This window comes from Haemaphysalis longicornis, unplaced genomic scaffold (genome assembly GCF_048455015.1).
Source record: "Haemaphysalis longicornis isolate Haplotype H1 unplaced genomic scaffold, Haemaphysalis longicornis Haplotype H1 scaffold_6, whole genome shotgun sequence".
NCBI lineage: Eukaryota > Metazoa > Arthropoda > Arachnida > Ixodida > Ixodidae > Haemaphysalis > Haemaphysalis longicornis.
Genome location: NW_027526407.1, coordinates 14,921,903 through 14,949,335, shown reverse-complemented (window position 1 = coordinate 14,949,335; position 27,433 = coordinate 14,921,903). Strand labels below are relative to the sequence as shown.

Below are 27,433 nucleotides of genomic sequence, written 5' to 3'. Positions count from 1 at the left end.
AAATACGGTACTTCGTGGGTAGGCTGTGGACTCGATTGGCGCAGGACAGAAGCGGTTGGAGGTCATTGGGAGAGGCCTTCGTCCCGCAGTGGTCCTGAGCAGGATGATGATTATAATGATGATGATTATTCAAGACCCGCATTTTTTACACCCGTCGATATGTATTCAACACGAAAGATTTTCTTCTTTCTCATTTTTTTGTACCATTTTTGAATTCAATTTGGTTTCATGATATTGCTTCGCAACGCTCATTTAGTTTCAATAACACGTACGTTTATTATTAAAGTCGGTTCTGTTAGTACAATTCATTCTTTCTTTGTGTCGTGTTGTTTGAGTTGCAACCTTCGTGCCCGCTTGCCCAGACATTTTCCTTGAATGCACACCTGTTAAGAAATAAAATAGTACCACACAAGTTTAGCAATACGGTAGTTGGAACAATGTGTAGATGTGTGCTGCGTTACTTGACCTTCCCTTATTCTCACGGCAATATTGACAGTCATGCATACATGCGCTATTGGGATTACGTCTGCTGTTATTTGTCTGAATTCAGAGCATTTCCTAAAGCGCTCTGATATGTCCAAAGAGTAGCCGTTAGCACAGCAGTCGCTACACACACAGGCATAGTTAAAGCCCCCCTCCCCCCCATACTCCTTCGGCGAGTTCTGCGAACCAACGAATAATTCTGAAAACCTACTTTGGGGGTGAGCTCAAATTTTCAACAAATTGCTTGCAATTAAAGCGAATTGTGTGAGTAGTTCCTCTAAAACCAATAATATTTCCCATTCACGCAAAACAATTGGGGGAAAAGTCAGTTCTTATACTTTGTTTTCATGTGAGATCAGGTACCTTTTCTCGCAAGTCTCTGCTGCGAGGAACAAGCCCGAAAAGGGAGCATGAATCGCGTGTGTCAAAAAATAGTTGCTCAAGCAGCCACTCAGATAGACTACTGGCATCACATTACGAGTGCTGCTACCTTACCTTAATATTTTTGCAACTGTAGGATCAGCCACCCTTATTTTCTCTGTACCATGACTTTCGTTTTGGAGAAAACGACTCCTTTTGGCCTATATTCCCAAACGTAACCATGGGCGCACCCTATTGTGTTATACTATTTTAAATTTATGTACACGCAAACTCCGTTAGCCAGAAAAGTGACAGCAGGTTTTCACGTGCGAGATCCAGTGACTGCAAAGGATGCGAAAATTATCCGTTAGACGTTGCAAGCCTGAAAGCATGAACCCACCAAGTACAGATATGAGCCGGTATACCTAGCACTAGTAAGTTAATCTAGTTATTCTTCGCCCACCGCACATCTAGCACGTGACATTGAGAGGCAACAGTTTGAACTTGGACACATTATTATTTACATCGCACTACAGACTTTAACTACTGTAAGTAAGGTCGAGAGATTTATATCAGACCAGTTGAATATGCAGATATATGAAGCAACGTCCCTGTGTGAACTCTTTCTTTTTTTAGGTTCAAGATTATATGAGAGCCATGTTAACATCTAAGTGGCTTTGCATGTCATGTAACAAAGCATGCCTATGCAATTAAAAATGTATTTTTTACTCGGTGCAGAGCTGTCTCCTAGAGATAATGGTCCACACCTTGAATGACGTAAAGGCAATGTAAATTTTAAAATATGATCCAGTTTTCAAGTATATGCTAAAGGCGCTCGCTCGCGCTACAGCGCAATAATATTATAGTGATTTTTACTGCTACGAACGCTTTACGTTTAAAATAAACTATGCAGTTACAATAAGACGCATTTGCGGTCAACGGTTGTTTATCGTCTGGATACTTATTATATCAAAATATAAACGCTGAATTAAACCTATTCTGCATTTTTCAAGGCAAGCAGATGAAGCCTGTATCAAATAAAAGGAATCATTTCTAAGCAAAAACACTTTTGCAATCGTTTACCTCGTATATTATAATCCGAAGAAAAAATATGTGTTGCTATTCATCCAAAAAATACGTACATATTTTAGTAGAAAGTTTGAATCTGTGGGTGCCCTTACGAACCAAAAATGACAACAATGAAACCAAGAACATGCACCACGCATATCAGAAATAAATAAATATATACTATTACCTTAGTGGTATTCTCCTTGCATGGTGTATATTCAAGTGCGTCTCGAACCGCTTCGTATGATTCGAAAGAACTTGTCCAGCGGCCGTGGCGAAATACTCGAGAGTAGCGCATAAATTTGCACTGCACTTTGCATTTTTTTAGTGTCGTGGAGGCCTGAAAGGTAAGATAAACTCAAATAGCGCAGCACTTTCCGTTCCTACTTTGGTTAGTTGCGTTTAGGTTAGGTATAAAGCGTAAGGAATATTGGGTTCACTCTCTTTTACAAACTTACATCGACAACATGGACGTGGTAATCAGTTGGAAACAATTTCTTGCAGTACTCTGTCAAGCTCATTGTCATTCCAGGGTACTCTCCAGTGCCGTTGATCAATCGCCAGTAACTTGTTCTCCAGCACCATAATCCTGCGCGGCTGTCAACCAAAAACGATGAACTCAGAAATACGTCAACATATTTACGCCGCTTAAGCATAGAAATAGTTTACAATGTGTACGTAATGGGCACATTTCTTGAAAACAACCTAAAAACTCCCTTGATCTTGACAGGGATATGTAGTAATACACTCTCACAGTACCATGTCGTTAAACCAGGGTGGCCAAAGCTTCTTAGCCTGAGTCAGCACGCCTAAATAAGGTCACCTGTTCGCGACATAAACATGAGATGTTTTAGTATCAAATGCGATGAACCTTTTCAGCGAAGATATCACCTGAACTGAAAAAGTGCTGCGTAGATATAATTACCTTTTTATTAGGCTGACGTGAGTTCTCAGGGCAAATAAAATATTCGTCTGTGTTATTGGTAATTCCGACATTATTTTGCTGTGTTCGGCGGTAGGTATAGATTATACAATATATCGTTTGTAAGGTATGCTGGTGACTAATTATTTTCTTTCGGAGGTGAGTGCATGTAAAAAAGATAATTTTCTTGTAGCTTCAACAAAATCATGCCCCCCCCCCCTCCACCCCCAACCCCCCTGTAACGATGACGATGGTTGAACGCGAAGGTTTCTCGTGACGGATTCTTTCGTTGTCGTCGAAATTTTTCGAACCACTTCGACCATATGAAAATTGAGCAATCGGATAAACGCCAGCTTCATAACCTGAGGGACCCACGTTAAATCCCCGGCACTAGAAGTGTTTTTTCTTTCACTTCAGCGTTTTCGCTCTACAGACGCCATAACTCAGAACACTAAAGCTTCGCTTTAAAATTGATGTTCACAAAACTAATTTTTTCGGTCTGTTTCGTGTTTTAGATGAAACAGCGATACTTTAGACGAACCAGGGATGCAACAAACCAAATTAAACAAATAAAATCTATGTCCTCAATGGTTGTACGAACGATACCAAAAACGCGCATCTTTCTACATTCATCGCCACCTTCTTGAGCAGTGGATGTTTTAAACACGCATATCTGCCTTTTTAACAATTTTCTTACATACACACGCAGACTACACACGCCTGATTGATCTTTAAAGTTATGCGACATAGTATAAACACTGAATATTTACAGTAAATTGCCCGTACGCTAAAGTTACGACAAATCATAAGACAATTCGGCTTAAATTATCTTTCTGCGGTTTTTTGAGCCACCGCTTGAGGATGTGCATCTATGAGCAAAACGTTTTTACTTACCTCATGGTGTACTGTATTTGCTTCAAACTGCGGTTTGAAAAGTGGTATTTTTGAGGTCCCCTGTCAACGTAACTCATAAGGTATCCCTCTCTATAAAAACAGTCCCTTGAATCTGGGCGTTTAAAATCCTTTGTATCAATACCGGAGCCGTCATGGGAGGCACCCAGCCTAGGAACATTGAGAATTTTTAGAACACAGACAAACATAAAGAAAAGTTTGCTGCGTCACTTTTGGTGCACTGCTACATAATTAGTTAACCGCGGTCCACAGTGCCGGGCACTTGTCGACTGGTCAGTGCTTTCCGTGACGTAATCTTCTAAACTCGGAGACTTGGACCGCACCAAACTAAATCGCTGTGGGTATACATCGCGTTAGTTGAATTGATAAATTCCGCTACCCGTGGGGTTTGAAGTCTATCCTGACAAAATATATTGATGAATTAGGCGCAATGTTGAGAATGTTTTCTTAGTTAAGTGGATATGTGGGTCACATCTTATATTGAAGATGGAGATTACTTGCAGTGCATAACAGGGTCTACTCTTTTTACGGGAAAAATGTCCTATGCTGTCAAGGTAATCAAAAATGTACAGCTACTTGAAAGGGACCCTGCAACACTCTTTGAGCAGTGCAGGTAACCCTGCGCGACGTTTAGCTCACACTGCCAGGAATACCTGAGCCAGATATTATACGTGCACGTGGAGCGGTGCGCGCACAAATCGCTTTGAAAGACGCGGAAAAACCAACTGCGCTATCTTCAGTTCTCCTCATTATGCACCCCTGAAATGGCCTAAACGACGTCATCGAGGCCATTGCTGTACTTTGGCTGTCGACAAATTGTCAACTTCATGGTTTTTCTCGCATTTCCTGTGACGAACCGTCGTAGTCGGCGCCGTGTACGAACCTCTTCTATGCCTGTTTCTATACGCACAGTTTTGTCGTTTCTTTTGTGTTTTGAGTGTGTGTGGAGTTTGAGTGATGAGCTCAATACTTCCCTTTCAACCAGACCACTCGACAAGAAACGTTTATTGCTTCAAAAACGCCCTACCAGCTGCAGCGCGCGCTTGCGAGCAGGCAGCCATGCCTGCTTGTTTGTGGCACCAGACCGGACTTAGACCCCTTCACCTTGCGGAGAAAAGGAGAGAACTCCCCGGCCTGTGATATATCGAAGGCCGCGGGAAAGAACGCCGCTAGCCACCCTCCTCTCCGGGAGAGAGCGGGCAACTTTGGTCGCGTTGTCCGCGGTCGAGTTGAGAGGGAACGATTATGCGCGATTTCTCATCGCGCGTAGTTTCGTTAATTGTGAACGGATTTTCATAATTCTTGCGGGAGGAGATTTCTGGGACAATAGACTTTATTCTAAAATACATTACTAGTTGTCGATGCCAAGTGTTGCAGGGTCTCTTTACACTGTGTGTGCACTTTCCTAGTGTTTCGCTTAAAATTTCTGAGGGGGGTACAACAAGACAATGCTTTTCGCCATGTTTTTTTTTTTTTGCCAGGGCGTTCTCTATATTCAAGCACCTAGGGTATCAAGAAAGCAATGTCACTATTGAAAAACATTTTCCTCTGCAATGACTGTACGTGCGCCTTTTTAAAAGCAATACCCAGCCTATTATTATTTTACCGCAAACCCCCCCCCTCTCAAATGCGATTTTTTTCTGCACAAACTAACTCACTGTGCTATACAAGACAATTCTGCTGCTCCAATTTTTCACAAGTTAAAACATTAACCACCCTGTGTAGCCAGCAACAAGAAATATTTTAGGATTTCTTGCGAGATCTTTTTATGGGGTGAGCATCTCGTTCCTCTCCAATATTCTTTTAAGGCGAGAACCATATTAGCCTCATCAAAGGCTGAAAGGGACCACCGTTCTGGTCGCCGTCAATACTAATGGGGCCAAAAGTGACGTGACTACAGATCCAGGAACCGCGCAATGAAGGACCGCGATGCGGCTCTGGCCCCGTGGTGCGGCGATGGCATACGCTGATTGCTGCTTGCTGTGCGGTGTCTATCTGGTATGGAACAGCGAAAGCACCGACTAGAAAACGGCGCTGTGGGGTGCTGCTGCACCGTCACTTGCCTTTTGCAACACTTTAGGTGGGCAAACTAATGGGTCCCTGCCAATTTTTTTCTAACATTTCATGCAGCCGTTTTCGGGGTACGAATAATTATGTATTTCGTTCTCTACGTGACTGCATGGGAACCAACGAAGACAACAAACGCGAAACATTGTCCTAGTCATAACGTTATTATAAAACTACAGCTACAGCTGCTCTTCGTTTGGTCACCTTTGTTTGGCTGATTAGGGAGTGCATCATTCTATTCAAAATGTGTGGCTTCTTTACTCACAAGTGCCCCACTTCGTGCGCAAATGTATGCATTCCGCTGTATGTTCCGGGCTTGTCCTCGGCCAAACCAACATATTCCGTCGTGCATACGCCGCACAAGTAAGCCTGTCCTTGAAGGGAAAAGAACTTAAATATACAGTTACATGCAGGACTTATGCATATATATACAAGCATAAAGAAAGCCACTAGGAAAGAACGCCGAGGAAAGCTCAGGACAAGTGGTTTATCATTCTTTGTTGTTGAAGCCGATATTTATTTAAGCGCTGGAGACAAAAAAGGAGGAAAATCTTCCCTTCGTCTGGAACTTGAACCCACTGCCTTCACGATATGCGGTTGAAGTCATACAAACTGGGCTAAAGCAAAGGCTGATCTTCCTTCACCTTGCTGCGCACTTATGTTCCTGTAATTTTATCCTACGCGTGCGGCGGTAGCCACCACCACTCCGACAACTCTTCCTTAAGAGCGCCTTCGTCTTTTCAACCCCTGTGTTTTCACAGCGGCGCCTACGACGTGTATGGTAATTTCAACTGGCAAGTAACTCCCTCATGCGACCCATGAGGGAGTTACTGCGACCACAAGCGACCACAAGCACCGCCGGAACCAGAATTTTGCTATACGTGTAGCCCTTAAAAATATGGCATCAGGGGCTCGTTCATTTCCCATATAAAGGAGCAATTCATTAAGAACTCCAAGGAAGGCTCAGGAATAGCATTTCGGATTTGCTTAGTGTTTATTCCTCTTATTTTTATTATTCTTCAATCCAACAACTCGCCGCCTTCGTTATTCTGACTTTCAATTCCAAAGTTTTTACTACACATTCCCTTGCATGCATATCAGTTGTTTTGCGTTAAATCTTACCGAATTTCTACACTTCATAGCCATACGAACCCTTCGTGAAAACTGTTCACAGCGTCATCTTCGTAACTAGAAGTTGCTGAACAGGTTCATAATAAAATATTTCTCATGACGGGCGTACCCAAAACTGAGGTCCTAGCCCGGCTCGCTCAAGCCTAAGCCGGACTGGGTGGGTAAGTTTTATCGCAGCCCTTTGAGACGGATGAGATTGTTCAGAGCCGTTTTATGCTCGGTGTGGTCAGTGACCCGGTAAGTCATAGTCGGAACTGTCAAATTTTTTGGCATAACTTTTTGTTTATTGGGAAGTTCGGTTATTTCCAAGAGATTTCAGGTACCGTGGATTCCGTATTGACGGGAGTCGACTGTATATGATTTATACAAGCGATTGCAAAAAATTTGTGGTGTCCGGGGTTCAAAATATACTCTTGTTGAATTCAAGATGAGAATAAAAGGCCCCAAACACCACAGACCGGCAACTCTAACTGAGTAAAGACGAGTCTAACGGAAGGCTTGGGCCCTTCGGCTTGTATGCGGGGGACAGAAATGTACTCAGTTCTACAAAAAAATTGCGCATGGTAATACACAATTAGCAATTTCGCGGGTAGCAAAGCATGTTCCAGATAACGACGTATACTTGGGGCTCCTCGTGGCGATTGGCCAAACATCTCAGTCATAATAACAAAACGAGAATGATACTACCGCAAGAAAAAAAAGCTAATTATGGTAATAAGATAACACATGCGTACAACTGGACACTTGCTGCTGTATGCACTACGTCGTTACTGTGCATAAAATGACCCTACTGCCTTCTTGTGACCTTGTTCGACAGATTTCATGAGTTCGGTGTCTTAGTCCATTGACTCTAAATAGTCTAATTTAACATCAGATGTGAAACCCAACCAGTATCAAAGTTTTAGTTTCACAATATGACACTAAAGACACATTCCTGACGTCATAGGAAAAAAAACTTTCATATCTCGAAATTTCTATAATAGCTTCACCAATTTCATAGTATTGCTTTTTTTGTCTAGGTTACTTTATTTTTAGATAGTTCAGCCAAACACCTAATGCTTATGACGGATGATTATTTTTCAATCACATTTTGTGCCAGCCACATTTTGTGCCAAGAAGACACTTTGAAACTTCCACGTTTTCGCTTTTTGGTGCTTAGGGTGCGTCGCGAATTAGTGGTGAAAATAACCAACGTGGCACTACTGCGTATTTAAGGACAAATTTTCTCAACCACAGAAAGAAATCTATTTCCTTCGACTCGACTCCTGGGGACAAAAAAAAAGGCAACTCACCACCGACACTTGTGTCTTTCTTTCCATCTGTTAGGATATAGGCGTCACGGCTAAAATGAAAAACCCGAATTTAAGTACAGCCTTGCGCCTTTCTTTTATCAACCTGAAAGGGCTTCTAAAAAAAGACTTGTTACCCAGTCAACAGAAATACAATGTCGGGATATCTGAAGTGAGCCTTCTTCCAGTGTGCATAATTGCGAAGACTGGCGAGTGTGGCGCTTGAACTTATCTGGTAGCCATATTCAGAAATGTATTTTTCTCGCTGAAAAAAAAAATTGTAAGTTTTTTTCAACACCCCGCTGGACTTCAGAAATCATAAATCTTAGTACTGCGCGTGGTTACCTCACTTCTTTCGATTCCGGTAATTGCAAGCTGCACTTGAGGGCTGCTTGTTTCTTCAAGACGGATGTTCACCTGAACGTCATTAAAAAGGTGAATTAGTAAATTACTTGCGATTTCAGCCATGACATTTCTTCTTCAGTCACCTTTTGTCCCTGATTTTATTCTATCGCTGTAAATGGCGTGGGCGCTCAAAAGTGACAGCATGACAATTTTTTTTATTTTTATAGGGATTGTTAAGCAGCAAACAGTATTTCAAAGCTGTCCCTCGTGCTTGTCGATAGCTGTCTAATATGTCTTAAGTATCAACCAAATTCTCCAAGCCTAAACAAAATGCATATTTGCTGTACAAATATTTCACAAGTGTCAAGTGGCATGAAGTCCTGGTTATCAGTAAAAGAAACATTTTTATTTAGTTCGTTCGTGACTTCAGGACACAATTTTATGCCTTTAAGTACATCGTGGTTTTCCAGGCAAGGTATTTTTATACAAAACCAAGTCCTTACATCGCTACACTAGAAAGAGTTGAAAACCACAGATACAGCAGCGCTTTCCTGAAAAAGAAAAGCTTATAAATGTTAAAAACTAAATATTTATCTTTTAACCCGCAATAACTTTGCGCTGTCCTAATAATATTCATCTTCCCGAAAAATTTGTCATAAAAGTTTCTTTGATGCTTACTTGTGGTTTCCGGACACTATATTTTATTTATTTATTTATTTATTTATTTATTTATTTATTTATTTATTTATTTATTTATTTATTTATGCTGTCAATTCTTACTGGGATTTTAACAGAAGCAGCCACCGTCAAATAACGAATATCTAACAGTTTTTTGAAAGGTTGGACCAAAGTACAGACTTTGCAGCAGCAAATAATTATACAATAAAGGAAAAAAAGACAAACGCTAGAATAGACAGCCATATCACTACAAAGATGTGAGCGCACTCTAACAATCACAACAATGCAGAAACTGGTAGCCAACAGTCACCAAACAGCTTAATTTTAGCGTGGACTCTTGATTTTAATTTTCACGTGGACTTCGAATTCAATGAACTACACGCCACTCCACACAAAGGCCGGTCAGCTTCATCTTGTGGAGCTTCGTAATATTGAAAATTTAGATACAGCGCGAATTTGTTTCCAAGAAAACTATCACTCACATGCCAGCTATGCACATGAAAAGTAACAAAACCAGCTTCAAAGAAACGCTCCTGGTCTGTCGACTTCCGTGATGCTGGCTGTGTGAGGTAACCGAACATACTTTCCACGTTTATAAGGTTCAGCAGCTTGAAAGTGTTTACTTTAGGCTCGTGCTATTCCGGATATGTGCGGCAACTGAAGAACCCTTCCTCAAACTTTTTGATATCGAGAAACTTTGTAGGGACCTGCTGTATCGAATTATCTGATGCTGCTTCTGTGCGGTCACTCAAGAGTCACTCTCTTTGCCTTTTAGGCGCTCAGAAGCTTGGAAGTGTGCTCTCTGGCCTTCTAAACATCGTGAGCTTCTGAACCGTGCGAACTCAATTGCGCTAATCAACACCAGCATATATGGGTACTGCATATGTCCGGTGAGTATTAGCAACTTGAATTAATCGCCAAGTACTGAGACGTTGTGATAACTAAAATTAACAAAGACGCCTTTACTGGTCGCACAAAACCACGGGTGGGAAGTGTAACCAGTCCGGGAAAGACTATCTCTAAACAAAGTGCAAGAAATCTGAATGTTGGTTGGCAAGACTGGCAAAAAGTAACATCCTATGACACTTCCTTTGCACGTAACGAAATTATTTTACAAGAAATCGTAAGCAATCACAATTGACTCATAAATCAACGGGAACAAAAAACAGTATTCAGAGTAAAAGCACTCGTTTTGTGTCCCCTTGATCTCTCGCCCACACATCAGCGTATGGTCTATAGTATCTTAGGCAGTGTCTGCCGATAGCCAACCTTAATTGCTTGTCCCTCCAAAAACATTGACTCACAACAGCCATCAAAACGTCCTACCCAAGTAAAAACAATTATGCACAATACTTGCCTAACGTACTTGCCCTATAAAATGATAGGAATAACGGTGCAACCCTTCTCGGGGCCCTTAATGTTACGTGGATTAAGATAATGTGCTCAGTTTCAAATGGCTACTTCCATATCAGATAGTCCTCTTGTTTTTCTTGTCGGAATTTAATGATGTTATTTAGTACCTGCTATTTGCATCAGGTTGAATCTGAAGCAAACTGGGTGACGGCGGGGCGTACTAAGTGCTGTCGACGAAAGACAGGAAAGCGCTGATTGTAACCTGAAGGGGTCAGCCAACCTATCTCCAGGAGATGTAATTCAGATGTGTTGAAACTAAGAAGCGTTGGCAAATAAAAATGTAATAGATGGGCCATTTTATAAATGCTGATACTGCAAAGTGAAATCCGTGACCAAAACTGTGGACGTTCTCCTCTGCATGCGTACAATTATTTCCCCTTGTGACGGAAACAGCATTTTCGGAAATATGCTCCAGTCACTCTCCACAGTAACGTTTGAGTCAGAAACGGCATTTTGACAGTGAACGATGTTGATCGGCTAATGCGGGAGGCACTGTGACGTATTATCAGCACTCCAAATAGCGGGAGGTTCCTCGGATTTTGTTTCCACGTTCTGATGTGAGCGACAGAGTATGCTGCAATTTTCCCAAGAAACCACCTATTACAACATCGTGCATCAAAAAGGCGTCCCTATTAATAGGAACCCGGAGCAGTTAGGTAGTGCAAGAAACACATCAGTTTACAAGATGTAGCTTATTGTCCACATTCCACTTGGTGTGACGACATGACCTCCTAGTATGCAGATATGCGGGCAGCCCGAAGTAGTCGCGATGTTTTTTTTTTAACTTTAACGCGAATTATTCGTTCAGTGCAGAATAGTTGGCTCAAGGGTTTATTTGTGCAACTATGTCAAGGCCGTCCATTGATAACTGCGCATCTGACGTAGTAATGTACCGGGTGCGCCAGGGTATTGCATCCCGACTTTTTCGTGATTATCGGCTGCTGCGCCTGCTCGTATTTATCATAAAGCGCTTCGTTACGCGAGGTGTGCGTCGCACTCTGATGAAATCGTCGTATTCGGGTGTCACATCAGGAGTGCTGCGAAAGAGATGTAGGCAGGTTTGGGATCCTTGCCTGCGTTGGGTGAGTGTGTCATGGGAAGTTTTTTTGTTACTCCGCCGTGAACCAGCTTCACCTTCACAAGTCGCTGTTTTCAGTATTTCTACGTTTTTGGAGGACCTTCCACACGAGAAGGGCCTCTTCGGTAGTTCGGTGGTCAGTACAAAAAGGACCACAGCTACCTCTTTAAGCGTTCTGGCGTTTGGCTTGTCTGAGGCTGGGACTCGTTGATGTAACCGGGCACTGGCCGTGCAAGGTAAATGTATCTTGGCTTTTTTCGCGAACTACGGCCCCCATTGCTTTCTGCAAAGTGTCCGTCGTGAGCCGACTCGAGTGGACGGGTTCACCGTGAACGCCTTGCATTGGCGGTCATTATAGAGAGTTTTAGCTGACCGTTTTTGACGCTCCACTATGCTCCCGTCGGCCCGCTAAGCACAACCACAGTGTAAGCGGCAGAAATGCTTTTAGCTAAGCGATAACCGTGTCTCCCTCGACGGGGAATGATTCGCATCACTTGCTGTGTCGTGTGCGTGCGCAATCCAGAACGTCATCGCAAAGTAAAGGTAAGAATTGAAATTTGGTCGGTCAAGTAATGTAAAGTACCGTGTTTAGTGCCTTATTCCACATTTTTAATACAATGTAGTCGCTTACATGGTATAAAGATTCTAAATTATTTTAAAAAAGCCGATAAACTTTGGAATAGCCAAGGCAAGGTTGCCCTTCTCGGCGCTGTATAGAAGCAGCCGCGCGCTTCGGTCGACGTTTTTCGCTTCCGTACAAAAGCTCGTTGAGGAGTGTGGTACCTTTGCCTATTCGAAAGAGATTTCGCGATTTCGTCGCTCACGTTTCACTAAAGAAACGGAGTCCGCGGGAGCGCGCTCGTATCTCGGAGCAGCCATGTTGATAACCCGCACGGTAACCTAAGCTGCCGCGACGGTCCGCTAGAGGCCCCTGTTAACCGAGCGGGGACCCGCTCGGTATCGCCGCTAGCGTCCTTCCGCGCCACGCATGCGCAATGGCGCTCTCGCTAGCTATCGGCGTGGAATGGACCGTCAGAAACGGTCAGCTAAAACTCTCTGTTGTCGTGAACCATGCATTCAGATTGTTTGTTTATGTTTTGTTTTTACTGCCACGCCGTGCCCGGCTGTGTTATCTGTGCTCCAAGCGAAGCCCATGTTCAGGGGTTTCCCCAAGCATCGAATCAAGGGGGGGTGTCGCAATGGCTCTGGGGGGGGGGGGGGGGTTCATAAACCAGAAAAGATGTTTTTTTATCCCACTAGTTAAATAATTGACGTCTGTTAACCAAACGCTCAACCCCGTGACGTACGTTTTTCATTCTTTCTCTCTCTCTCTCTCTCTCTCTCTCTCTCTCTCTCTCTCTGTCTATATATATATATATATATATATATATATATATATATATATATATATATATATATATATATATATATATATATATATATATACACCTGAGAGGCGGTGCTTTCTATTCAATCTAAGAAAAAAAACAAATTTAGAGAAAGTAAACTTCCCTAGGGAAAGGGCTTTCTAGGGAAAGGGGCAAATACATTTGAGGCTGACCACGCTGGAAGCACATGCAAGCCAGTGAGGAGTAAAAAAATGAAAAAAAGTAAAGAAAAAGGGGCGATTCGACCCCTGCAAATTAGTCACGGGAACGACGCCTGCTACCGTGATATTCACGTGAAAGGCCCCGGGTGACCGGTTGGTGCGGAAGGGGCTACTGTGGACGAGTTCTACGAAAGCTCGACTTGTGGACGAGTTCTACGAAAGCTCGACTTTTTGTGGGCGTGCTTTGCTGCCAATTTTAGTTCGCCGTGGCGGCCGCTAGGAGGATCGGTACTGGAAAAAGGTCAATTGCTGCGTCCCCCGCGTGGTATTCCACTTCGGCGTACTAAAAATGGCAGTAAGGCACACACCCGAAAATATGTGGGTTTCGGAGAACTCATGCACAAAATGTTCTCGTCCTGCAGTTGCTCCCGCACCCACCCGTCACCCGTACCATTCCTATGAATGTCACGGTAGCAGGTGAAAGTTTCCGTGACTAATCTGCGGCCGTTGAAGCTCCCCTTTTCCTTTACTTTTTTTTTTTCATTTTCGCTACTCCCTGGCTGGTAGCAATGTTCTCGCAGCGTGGTCAGCCTCCAACCACTTTGCCCCTTTCCTTTGAAAGCCTTTATTGTGTGCGCATACGAACTGTACGAGCTGTCGAAAAAAAGGAAATAAATACGTGCAACGCTAACAGCAAGCTCGGGGGGCGCACTTTTGTTTATTTTGCCCGAGGCTACTGCCAAGAATAGCAGACGGGCAGCCCGCGCATGCGCAGATCGATACTGAAAAAGGTCCATACAAGGTCTGAGTGAAATTTGGGGATTCAAGGGGGGGTGTCCAGAAAAACTAGGGGGTTTCTACACACCCCCTAGGGGGGGTGTAGGGAAATCACTGCCCATGTTCCATTCTTTATTTTTATGCCCCCCGGGCTATGTCATTCTGATAAGGAGAGCTTTTCGCCCGGAAGTCACAAGACTAGAATATTTTTCTTCCATCTACAATTTTCTCTATGTAAATAGACGGTTCGAGAAACACTCGCGCCGAAAGATAAAAGCTTGCAGAGCCGATTCCGCGGTATTCGATTCGCCAACATTAGTCTGCGCACGTCACTTTGTTGGCTGCTGTTTCGCCGCTTGTGTAATATTTGAGTTGTTAGGGGAGCACAAGTTCGCTCCAATAAACGTGTTTTTTCTTCAAGACAGCTGCGTCGTCTTCGGCTACGTGACAATATTGCAGCGAGCGCATGTGCGGGGTCCTCTGTAAATTAGAAGCTTCAGCCACCTACTCTTCGATGGTTTTGAAGGAATGCGGACTGAACAGCGGCGAGCCCTTGTTTCACTCTGCCCATTTAGTTTCGAAACTTCCTGTTTTGGTATTTTAGGGTAAAGTCTGGAGAAGGGCATTTTTATTTATAATGCAACAACTGCGGCCCCTTTTAAGGGTTGCGCCTGTCTCTCAGTGCAATAGCTGGGCGTGTTTCTGCTGTACGAGAGCAGTACACGTCTTCAAAAATATTTCACGTATAATCCTTAAGTCGTCAGTGAGCTGGCAAGGTGTTGTACTGTCATCCAAGTGCTAAGAATTCCAAACCAACCTCAGTTGCCCTGAACATTTTCCAGAATTCTCAAGACGTAGTATATACAATGATCGTTTGATTAACAACTACGGGTGACAAGCCTGCCTGCAACTCAGAGTAGCAGCATTTATTGTTTCAGTCACCGCCACAACTATAGACAATTTGTCTTGCCGAACACCAACTAACAAGAGAAGGCGTTGCAGTCCGTGCCTGACTCGAGTTGGACGGGTCAGGTGGGCGTTCGAAGGCGGAGGTAGTACAAATGCATCATTCCCAACGTTAATGCTAGCTGTCTCTTATAGACAAAGAGACACGATTCCTTGCATTAAATACTTTTTATTGGAGCGAACTAGCGCTACTGACGAAGTATAGAAAAAAGCACGAACGTCGAGCCAGCGGTCAATGTAACCGACAAAGTAGAGCGTTAGCGAATTAATGCTGCCCTGTATAGGTATTCCTGTTCCGTCTGCTCCCCATGTATTTAGGTCAGACTGGTCTCTTTCCTAGAAACTTTTTCTTAATCCACAGCAAATTTAATTATGCAAGAATGGCCTGAGCAGCCAAATGGTTACAACCATTCTTTTTAATCTAGATTGCATGGTGAACCATTGACGGGTATAGGTAATTGGCGCGCAGCGTGACACACGCGATAGCCAGACGGGGTTCCGCCTTGTAACGAAACATAAATACACAAATGGTCAGCGCATAATATTGGGCAATAAATACCGCAAATTTGATCTTCTGTCTAGCTTAGCGTGAATCTCAAATACCGTAGGACACCTCAATAACCCACTAAACCAACGTAAACATCCATTTCCTTGGTAGGCTAAGGAGTCTAATCCTCTTAAAAGAAAGCTTAACAAATGCAACACATCTGCGTCTATGAAAGTTTTAGAAAAACATGTTTGTGGGTTCAGTGAGTACAAAAGAACGTACTATTCATGTTTACCACACATAGGTACCCCGCATGTCCCACGGCTATTTGTTGTTCGCGTCGATATATTTTCTACCTAGAGCTTTCAAATTTTGTTTTAAATTTTTCAGGGAATTCACAACTACGCAATACACGTTCCAAAATATATGAGGATCCAGTAAATGTATCAGCAAGCAAGCACTGAGGATGGCTCCAAAATTTTGTGATAAAAGGTTATCGCAAAATAGGGCTATACGGTATTACTTACGGTGGCAACCATAATGCACAAATAGCGGAGCAGCAGTGATTCGTTCTTGAAAATTTTATGGTGGTAGCTGTCCAAAATAAAGAAAATTTCAACTAGCACAAAGTCTGGAACAGTGCTGCCGGCCATATTTGCTTTTCTGCCAAGCACTTCATTTCGGGTAACTGAAAGTGACAGTGAAGAAATGGCTTTTTTTAGACTTCTGCGTAAAAATGCGCAAACAAAAATGCGTTTTCATTGCATTTCTCTTTCATTACCCCACTAACAAGTCGTAATTTCACATTGGGTATTATTGGTTCTGGGCTACATTTGTGCATTACATTTTCAGGCATATTACTATTATTAAAACTTCGCTTTCGATAACGGAATATGAATTTCTTTGAGGTTTTCCTCAATGTAACGCTAATTTAATTTTGGCATAAAAACAATAAACCAGTTTGCACAAAAACTGCCTGTTAAGTTCGCGCCCCTCACTTATTAACTAAAACCGCCCAGCATCTATATATCTTTAAATGGGGTTCGCTTGTTTACCTGTATGGTGTTTTTTTTTCACGCCGGCCTAGATGAATTGGGCGTGAGGGGCGCAGCGAGAATCCGCGGAGGTTTTTGTTACTCGCCGGGTTTTAGTGTCCACCCGACGAGCAGGCCCGGAGACGACGAATACAAACTGTCGGTCACTCCATAATAGCTGAAAGCGATGGCAACCTGCGTTCATTTAAGAATCCGGTGGAGGATGAGCGTTGACATTTTAATGACCACGATTACCGCCACGAGAATCCCCGAACTGGACGGGAGCTGAAGGTCGGTCAAGAGGTAAAACCTTGAATCAAGCACAGGAAGAGGTCACCAGGCGTACTGTCTCTGATAGTTGCACTGCTCAAAGTTGCTGGGCGAAGTTGCCGTTCGTCACACGTCTCAGCCTGGCGACTCGGCGGCTGGGATGCGTCAAAGAGTTGGCAACCAGTCTTTGTTAGGCGCTCCACGTGTTCAGAAAAGAAAGGAATTCTGGCGGCGCGGAGCATAAAATAGGCGTGAATGGTATGACAGTACTTTATGACGTGCCGCCCGAGAGCCGATTCCTGTCGTGAGGTCTGGTTTATGTTGGTTGGTATTCATTTCTGTTATATTTGTGTTTGGCGGAATACCTTTGGGTTTCTGTATGGGACTGAGAGAGGTGTGTCACGTGAATATTTTTAATCACGGTGGCCAATATGTGGCCTAGTGTGTTCTAATCAACGAGCAATTCTCACTCTCAAGTTGTGACGTCCCTTTTGTGGGCGGAGTTTTGTTGGTAAAACCAAGCAGTTTGAGGTTTTTGAGGAATGAACAGAGCGAGGAGCACAGACAAATTGGGAGGAGACAGGAGAGGAGCGGCGAGCCCCGCTCGACGCGGGCGTTGCCGGACCTCTTGTTTTGCGATCACGAGCCACGAGTTGTAAATACATAGTGTAAATAAAGTGTAAATATTGTACATTTTGAGTTTAATTTGAGCAGACCGTCGTTGGCTATGTGCCATCGGCCAACGAGCTAGCGAGTGAACATTTCAGCGGTCATCTCATCGGATCATCACTTCGATCATCGATCATCGACATCCCCGACCGATCCACCTTTGAAGTTTAACTCCTTTTTATTCAGAACGCACTACCACGAACGTACGATTGCTTTGGCGGCAGGGTTACTTCGCAAGCACAAATCCGAATACCAGAAGCATTGCATACCGAAATTCGTTGCAGCTAAAAACGAGCCTGAGTAGGTGGGAAAGGGCACTTCTAGTGCTACGAGCGTGGACTGCGTAAAATAGGGCGTCATTCAAATCGCTTTAATAATGAAAATGTGTTCGCAAGGCTAATAAGAAGCATGGGTTTATCGATGGCGAATTTTAGGCGAACAGGATAATTTATATTTTCATTGCTGTATGTGGTACTTCCAAGTTCAAAGTAACAAAATTTGATTTTTTTGTAGTTGGCTTTTTTTCCGAAATAAAACAAAAGCGCACGCGACCTTTTTTCTGTGTGTTTAGTTTCTCAATAACAACTTAGGTGGGGGCTAGGGTGGTAGACGCTTAAAGATTTTTCTACGTCATTTTTAAAAGCAACAGATTTTGCCGATGAACATAGGCTTAGTATACAGTTGACTTTGACAAGAAACTAAATTAAAATATTTTACGTCACGCAAGCCCGTTGTTCTAAGTGCACTTCGTTTTTTTTAAGATCAAGTCGGTCGTTCAAGTTACCGCGAGTACTTTGAAGCTGTCCAAAGAAAGGACGCTTTGCTGAAAGTCATTCGAAATCGGTGCAATGAATGAAAACGTAATTTAGGTCAACGAATATATGATTGGAAATCCCAGAAAATTTGTCAGAAAACCTAAATACCAGGATGCATTCTCGTTTAAAAAGTTTTGCGGCTATATCTAAACATTATTCATGCTGAAAATCCCAATGTTTGTGTTGTGGACAATTTCGGGTGTACAGATGCTTAAGCAGAAAGGGCTGTAGGAATAATCATATGCATTACATTTTCCTTCATATGATTGGTCATCATCGCTATAGCCAGGCTGCACGGTACTATTTTCAGTCTAGGTACTTCGTACTACGCTTTAATAACTGTGTGCAGGCTTCTTCAACTGGTGAAGACATTTTTAAATTGGTTCTATTTATAACAGAAGTGGTAACAGTTTAAATAATTTGCAATCAATATATTTACAGCTGTCTCGAAGATACCATAATAGGCAAGATTTCGCCTTCATGTATATGATGCGGCTAGTACTAACCGATGTTAGAAGGCGGCAAAGGTACATCAAACAAATTGGTCTGTTCTATCTTGTAAATAACGTGCGCAATTTGTCCATCTTCTGATCTTCGCTCACTATAAACTGGCTTAATTCGCTGGTATGGTCCAAGGACACCTTCCTGCATAAAAGGAAATAATGTGAAATTTATTTGGAAGTGGTGTTTTTATATGCGGCATCGCCGCCATCAGCTGGAGTGCGGTATATACCCCCAACTCCTTTCTTACAAACTCTTAATTTGCAAATGAGTCTCAAGAGTAATTACACTGTAAATTTGTTTCGTATGGTAATGGTAGGGAGAGACAAACATTGTTAGCCCAGTATAACTATTTAAACAACTTGTGTCACCCCTGTTATAAGCCGTTTACATTGATTTCCGCTTCATTTTAAAGCACCATAGTTTTCCTGTCAACCTAACTAACTTGACTAATACGCTATAGAATTTTTTTCCACATCTGCGTCTGGCTTTTTCAAATCATTACCCGATATAAGCTTTGAGCTGATAAATATACGCTTGCAATTTTTGCCGCTCCACTTGAAATCACATGTAACCAAGGCAATATACACTTTTTTCCCAACAGAGGACGTCATGAATCCTTACCATTGCCAAGGACATGCTTGCCATTGTACACCAAACAGTTTTTATTATACTAACACAAATAATATTGCCCCCATAAATGATCACTGCTGTATAAATTTAGGTAAAAATATTGACCCATGAAGAATGGCGCTGGTCTACCTAATATTGTACTTACATATGGTCTACCTCCATTTGAAATCCCTTCATTCATGCAGTACAACTTTGTGATTCACTCAGGGAGAGAAGGAAAAATTTTGCTTCTCTGTTACAAACCCCAGAGGCTGGAGAATATAAGACACTCTGACTGGATTTGTTCGTTTACACGAAAAATATTTTAAATATTGGCATTAGGAACAGGAATAATTGGCTCCCACTAGCACACTCATAAATTTAACTTGTTACAATTTAAACAAAAGGTATAGCATTATGGCCACTGAACACTTAATGCTCACTTATTTATTGTGGTTCCGTAGCCGTTCAGCTCATAGCCAAATACTGCCACGGCATAAGCGGCTTTCTTCGGCCTGCACGCAATTACAAATATTCTGCTGCGAAATGACAGCCTTTGGTGCCGGTAAACATCATGCTTTCAAGTCGTAGGTTTTGCTATAAGAGTGGCTGAGAGAAGTAAAATAGGTGTATTGGAAACAAAATAAATAGGGGCGTATAAAAACGAGCGCGCAGCGATTACAAACTTAATTTTACTTCTACATCCTACATGGTTTTTGCCCGCGCAGGTTCCAGGGCACAGTGTATCCAGCTGGCCAAATCTTGATTGAACGGCCTTGTTCCCCCAAAAAAAAAACTCAGACAAAAGCTGCAGAGAACAATTTGTAAGAGAACAAGATTGTAGTTCAAAAACACGCTAAATATTTTACTACGTGAAAACGTACCCTTTTAGTCCCAAAAAACAACAAATAAGTTCCATTCTTGGGCAATAATTGTGGGCTTAAAACTAATTCCTACATAACTGAAAGTTTCACCCTTGCTTGCTTTGGACATCTTGTGTATCAAATAGGACGGTAAAGTGTGAAACACTCACCACTTCAACTGCGCCATTACTTCGCACGAGAGATACTGCAGCCAACTGGTCTGCGTCATGATAAATAGATTCTTGAATCTCATTTCCGTCGTACTAGAAATGAACGCCAGGACACATCATGGGGCAGGAAAGGTAATCACACATTGACGCAAATTTCAACGTCCAAAGACAAAATGAAGCTATTCGCCCCGAGCGCGAACACAGTCGACCCCTGGCGGCGGCGGGACGAACCGCTCCTAGTGTGGATGGCGCTCTCGCGTCGTCTGCTTTTTCACGTTGCGTGCGGCACAAAACGCTTGCTGCACACAACAAAACAACCAATATGTGTGCTCGTTTGGCAGTAAGCAATGACATAGTTACCTCTGCTTGCGCATTTCCTCTAGAAACGCAATAATCAGCGGCCGTTGCGGTTTAATGCGCTGGTTTAATTCCACGAAACATCTTCGCCGTGGTCACCGCTTGAGTGTGAAACGTGTTATAAACATTGCTTCCACACATTGCACTTTTCTTATTGTTGAGTGCAGTCGTCTGCCGTTTCGGGAACGTCGAAGGGTACTTTTTGAAGGTGGCGTGGTAATTATTTAAAGGATAAAAGTTTAGTACGCGAAACGTAAGAAGCGACAAGACCTGTGCATACGCGTGCAAATTCCACACCCTTGAAATAGTGCGCTGTGTCCTTATAGAAAAAAGAAACAAACAAAAACATTTACACTGCACACGACCCGTGCGCTATCGCCCATATATTACCGGACACGTATTTTACACCCGCAAGCGCCTGTGTGCTCGTGTCCTTCCCGTACCTTTTCTAAAATAAATACCATTTTTGGACAGTCGTTGTTTATACTAAGGAGAAGCAATAAACATTTATACAAGTGTATCGAGTTGCTAATTTTACGTATAATTTAAAATACGTTTCTATGGATGCGCAAGAGTATTTAGGGGGGATTTTTCGGTAAAATTAAGCAGTTGTGAGTTTGCGTTTGTCATGTGGCATTCCGTGTGTCATTTTCATATATATAATTTTCAAATCCGACATGAATCACCTTGTCCAGAAACGTGTCTCACTCAGCATAACCAAATGCCTAATATGGTCACGTCTTAACCTTTCAAGGTGGACCTAAGTTTTAAGAAAGAGGACAAAACACGTAATATAATACGCGTTGTTGCCCACATGTGTGAGGGGTGTGTGCCATGACTCGCTGTTTTGTTTTTTAATTTTTCACACAATGTTTGCTTTCAATACAATTTTGAAAAAGGCGAGTCACAATTCCTGGACAATCTCGGACCAAAAGGGGGTTAATCAGTTTTGAAAATACGTGTTAAAGTACTGCTTTTTCACCGCTACAGAACACGACGCCTAGTGTAGTTTCGATTGTAAGTAATAGTGATAACCATAGTTTGGCTTTTCGCGTTACATGCGTTCTCTTCTCGCTGCTCTTGCAACGTTGGCAGGACCCCCCTCCCCCTTCCCCTCCTTTCCCAAAAAAAACGAAATGCACAGAATTTTATTTTTTAACCAATCCTCAAGAAGTAAATGCCAAGACAAAGGCGATATTCAGTTTACAAAACACAGTAGTTTACCGGGAACCCGTTGCGCTGATTCGCAACGAGAAATAAAAAAATTCCCTCGCACTTCCCCGAGGGGGAGAGTGTGTAAGTGCGAATGCACGGTTGTTGATTGCGCGATTACGGTGGATATCGTGATCTTAATGAGTATTCGAGAGTTTACACACACGCACACAACTGTAATTTTCGCGAAAGAGAGATCACACACACACACACAACTACAAAGAAAGAAAGATGCATTTATTCACAGACACCTATTTGTGTTGTCATTGTACTTGATTGCTAGAGCGGATCTCAGCTTTGAAAGTTTGTGTCAGTACTCCTTTAAGCGGGTGCATTAGCCCTTCTCACGCCCGATTCCTGCCCAATCCCCCACGTGGGTATGTGCCGTGCACAGACACCTATTCGTGTTGTCGTTGTACTTGATTGCTAGAGCGGATCTCAGCTTTGAAATTTCGTGTCAGTACTCCTTTAAGCGGGTGCATTAGCCCTTCTCACGCCCGATTCCTGGCCAATCCCCCACGTGGGTATGTGCCATGTCAGCGGCAAGGCAGCGCGCGCCCATCTCCCCCCGTTGCCAAGGAAGACGAGGAGCGCGCGCACCCGCAGCTGTTGCTATGCGGACGGCAGCGGACGCTTCAGGCTCACTTAAGAAGTGCATTCGCACTTAAAAGGAAATGCTTTACTACATCTGCAACAGCGCAACTTCATTTATTGCCATCTTTAGGGTTCGTAAGCGACCTTATACGCAAGAATGCAAACACATCTCGCTGTTGGGCACCTGTTAGATTTTGAAAGGAACGCAAATGGTCAACAGAGCAGCCGTAACAGAAAATTTGTGCTCACTGTGAGGTCCCAGAAGCTTGGTTTGCACGCTGTAAACCTGCTTGTCACTTTGCGAAAATCTAGCTAAACATGAGAGGTTGATTGTACTGCGTGCGTTGACAATTCAATTCGTAAGTTCGCTTGCGACGAAAGCCATAAATATGTGATCCGAAACCGTTATTCATCAAACCTTCCTTCAGAGTCGCTAAAGTTTCATTTAAAAGACCCATTAGAGCGGTTACATTTATATCTCTGCACTGATAAAAATTCAGTAATCTTATGTTGCCTTTTGAACACAAAAAATATCGTAAGCTCTTAGAAAGAATTTCGGGGCAGTTAAGTAGTGTTACCTTTTCAGGGCATCCCACAAATGCAAGAATGCGTCATGCTACCAGTGAAAGCGATTGCGATTGCCGTTGTAAACTCAATTCAGAGATCGAGGCTTCCTGATTTGTTTCTATTTATGCTTTTATTGAAGGCTCAAAGCCATAGTCTGGAAAGATCGAGCTTGCTACGAGCCACAGCGTACAAGTTCATTGTCACAATTACGGCCATTCTGAGATTCCCGATGAGTCGCCGCTTTTTTTTTTTTGCGTAGTAATGAAAACTGACTGCCGCTTCCATGCTATACATTGAACGTTGAGGAACCGAACTACAGCATACCACTCTTGTTTGCACCTTTCGTGCGCACATACTGCGAGAAAAAGGCACGAAGCGCGCTTACAGTGTGCATTCTTACGGGCCACTCAGCGGAGCATCCACACTAGCAGCGCGACGCTGTCGCCACCTACATGTCGAGCTCGCGGCGAATAGGGTTGTGTTATAACCTATAAACAATATTTCGCCCTAATCCCGTTACAAATCGCAAAATATAACATGATATCAGATGCATGTACTTAAGATATGTGCAATCATTATTAGTGAAGCAAATCAGTGCTAATTCAATACATATGATCACATTATGTGGAAGCCACAGTATTTTTATGTGAAAGTGTTTTTGAACTACCTCTTTCGGCAAAATATTGCATTGACGTTTTCTCACATCGGAAATATTTGTGACCGTTTATAACTCTCAATCTTCTCCTAGAAATAGAACAAGAAAGACGGTACTCAAATATTTTTATCATCACACTTAAGCCCGATGATTTAACTTTTCCTTTGAGCCGCGAGTTGCAGTTTTATTTATGAAATATTCAAAGTGCCACTCACGGCACAAATCAAATGACGGTCGGGGCGCAAATCGGATGTCACTCGGGCCGCAACTTGGATGCCATTTCGAGTCCCCGTACACCGCACCCTCACCAACATCCGCGAAGTGGAGATGCTGCCATTTTTTCTTCCCAATTTGCTGCACAAGTTATTCTTCTCCGCCGCTGCCGATCCTGTACTCCTCGGGCCTTTGCGTGGACGAGGAGTACGGGATCAGCCCCCTAACCCGCCAGTTGTTAAGCGGCTGGTTTTATGGTGTAAATGTCCCGGGTTCGAATCCTGGGACCTCTCTAAAGACATTTTTCTTCGTTAGGCTTCGAGGATTTTCGGTATGAGGGATGGACAAAGCTCCTGCTAAACACCTCGGCTGTTAGAATGAGGCCGATTTGAATTATGATGATGAAGAAAACAACGAATACGGTGATGTAAATGATGATGACGATGGCGCTGGGGATGTAGGTTTTGGCTGCGGTGGGTTGGACACATTCGGCAAATAGACACCAATGCTGTGGCAGTGACTGATATAAGGACTGTGTGGCGTCCTCGTATTTTTATTTTTCAGCGAGGACCGAAGCAGTTCCAATCTTTTAACTGGTTGCTCAAGATAAAGTGCTATAGTCGTACTAGCCATTTAGGAACTTCACTGCATTACACAGACTGAGAAAACGTATGTATAAGGCGAGAACAGCATTGGAACGCTTAGAGTATGCAGCGATACTGTGGACACTCTAAGCTTGAAAATTTGATTGTGTACTTACAATTTTTGTCACCTCTTCGCCATTGTTGAAGCTTACAACGCGTACCTGTGGAGCAGCAACCGAGCTTTTTTTAAGCTTCAGTGTTACTCCATCTGTTATATGCAAAATTAATTCTTCATTTAGAGATCGCCCTTCGACGAGCCTCGGAAAAACCACGTTATGGTTCCCAAGCGCTGCAAATGTAAAGTAGGAACATCAGCACATCTGAGAAAGGAAAGCAACCGAGAGACTTTTTTCGAGCACGGTTTTCCGCAGCTGCAGGCTACGGCTGCTTGCGCAAAGCGGGTACGTGCTCAAATCCATTATAACGCACAATCTCGGAAAATACTCTTGCTAATCTTCCTTTCATGTGTCGTGTTAGGATGCAGTAATAATTGACGCTATCGGCTATTTCGCATTGCAAGAAGATTAAGCTGCATAGGGTGTGAGCATTGAACAACGCTCCAGAGTACGGATGGCACCATGTGGCACATCGTGTCCCCGTCGCTTAGCGTGAAGGGAACTTTTCACTACTCGGCCATTGTTCAGGCTGTCTGTTCTGTGGCGACTGCGGTGGTGACGAAAGCTTTTCTGTTTTCCGGAAGACCGCAGAGTTTGTATGTCAAAAAAATGACGGCAATTAAAAGTACGCAAGTTTACAATTTTCGACCCTTATAACCATAACAACAGTGTTGCGGACGGCCGGTTACGCTTTATTTTAAACATAATAATTGGTAAATGTGTGCGGCCATAAATGACATAAGACCAGACACGGCTGTAGAATATGCAGGACCGTAAAACCTTGCGCACCTTGTTTTGGGATGTGACCGGAAAGATGCGGTGTAGAGTTTTTAAACGAAAGTTCACTATAACACCCAACTATTCCCACCGCCACTGTAAGGCCATTACGCATGCAAAACACGTTTATTTTGGTGTCGTTCTATATTTTACGTGCCAATGACGCAGAGCACGTTTGTTTGAAAGAAGGTGTGTTTACGCGCAGTTTCCGCTTATTTTCCGAACCGTGTTCCAAAGTTACAAGTGCAATTGTTTCATCTGCAAAAATCAACAAATACGCATATCGTCTTTAAATTACGATGAATATTATTTCTGAATGTTATCACGATAGAAATACGTCTCAGCATCCAACCTTGTTGCGCCATTATTTCAAATACGTACTGCAGAAACAGAATTACGTCTGGTACTAGCTACGCGAAAGAGCCCTGTCCTCATTACCCAGCAATGGAAAGATTTCAGCATAGTTTCATTTCACTAAGCTCCAGTACTAGATTATTGACGTTTTTAGGATTGTGTGGTTCTTTCGGTTCATTTACCTCAGAAAACTGAGTAATCTTCTACTGCTTTTTTGTTGCCTGAACTAGCATTATGCATTAAACTAACGCCTGATCAACAATCAAACATCTGTTTTAGACAGTGTTTTGTTAAAGTTTACTAATACTATCCTAATCTGTGATGCCTAATAATTCGGGATTGCGATTACTCCTTCAACTGTACTGCCAATAACAACTTGCGCACCTCCTTTTCTTCAGAATTTGGAAAATCGCTATTTTCTATTAACTGAATCCCGAATACGGAAACTCCAACACGTCGCACTTGTGAACATAAACATGAACACAAACGCTTCAGGCAACAAATATAAAAATAACTATTGGTTGGTACCGCTTACACCAACTGTGCTGTAACCGTTCAACTATATATGCCAAATCATAAGAAGCACTAAGTATTTTTTTCTTAACTTGACCATACACATACAAACACTTACTGTTCCTGTCTGCATACCTGCGTCAATTTCCGCCTCAAGGCAGGGCAGCGTCCATAACCCGGTATTACCGTTAGTGGCATAGCAAAGAATAAAAAGAAACATACCAAATGGCAGCGTTAGTAGCAGAACGCTTACGGAGGCTCCAGTATTCATTCCAGATAGAAATAAGACTACACAGCTTGAGGAACTCCCAATATTTTATAAAACGTGACTGTCTCTCTGTCGACATTTAAAAATCACTTCGTCAGAGCACAAACACATATGTGTCGCGTAGTAGATGGTTTTTCAAAATCACTACAATAAAAAAAACTGTCAGGCAAAAAACGTGGTTCTCATTGCGTATGTATTTGCGATTGACTTTCTTAAACCACCTAGTGGAATATACGCATACACGTTTTTTTACACAAATATCAAGTTTTACTTTGCTCGCGTCAGAGGGGCAAAGCGTCAGACAAAGGCAACACGGGTATATCTCGGCTTTATTAACAACATTAGTATACCTTGCTCTCAAATACTTCTTAACTCCCCTGAAAGGCTTGAAAATTCTACTCAAGGTCAGTGGCTTTACGAGCAACTTAAATTAATTTATGGGAGATATTTTCTTGGAACAAGCTCACATCCCGAGGCCGCATGAAGTTCGTGTTATCATCAGCAGGGTCATTGAACAAGTACTAAAAGGGCTGAGTCGATGAACGGTCAGTCTATGACAAGCGCTTTGTAGAACTTTTTGCTAGCTTTCTTGGGGGTCTGTATCAATATCCTTTTTAAAGCGAAGCTTTTTTGTCTCACTGTTGGCACTGACATTACCTAAAACGCACAGCTTGGAAACCGGCATTACACAATTGCCGGGCCCA

General features: G+C 42.8%; 1 protein-coding gene across 1 annotated transcript; it reads right to left on the bottom strand.

The window, feature by feature from the left end:
• Window positions 1–272: 272 nt before the first annotated feature.
• Window positions 273–26,983, bottom strand: LOC144141409 (venom metalloproteinase antarease-like TtrivMP_A). Its single transcript, XM_077672980.1, has 13 exons — window positions 26,684–26,983; window positions 24,818–24,990; window positions 20,460–20,552; window positions 18,820–18,958; window positions 16,053–16,213; window positions 8,578–8,649; window positions 8,370–8,497; window positions 8,236–8,285; window positions 6,078–6,186; window positions 3,728–3,895; window positions 2,370–2,508; window positions 2,099–2,251; window positions 273–383 (listed from the first exon to the last, which is right to left on the bottom strand). The coding sequence occupies exons 1-13, from the start codon at window positions 26,730–26,732 to the stop codon at window positions 306–308; spliced, it is 1,512 nt and encodes a 503-aa protein (XP_077529106.1). The 5' UTR covers window positions 26,733–26,983; the 3' UTR covers window positions 273–305.
• Between the last annotated feature and the right edge of the window lie 450 nt (window positions 26,984–27,433).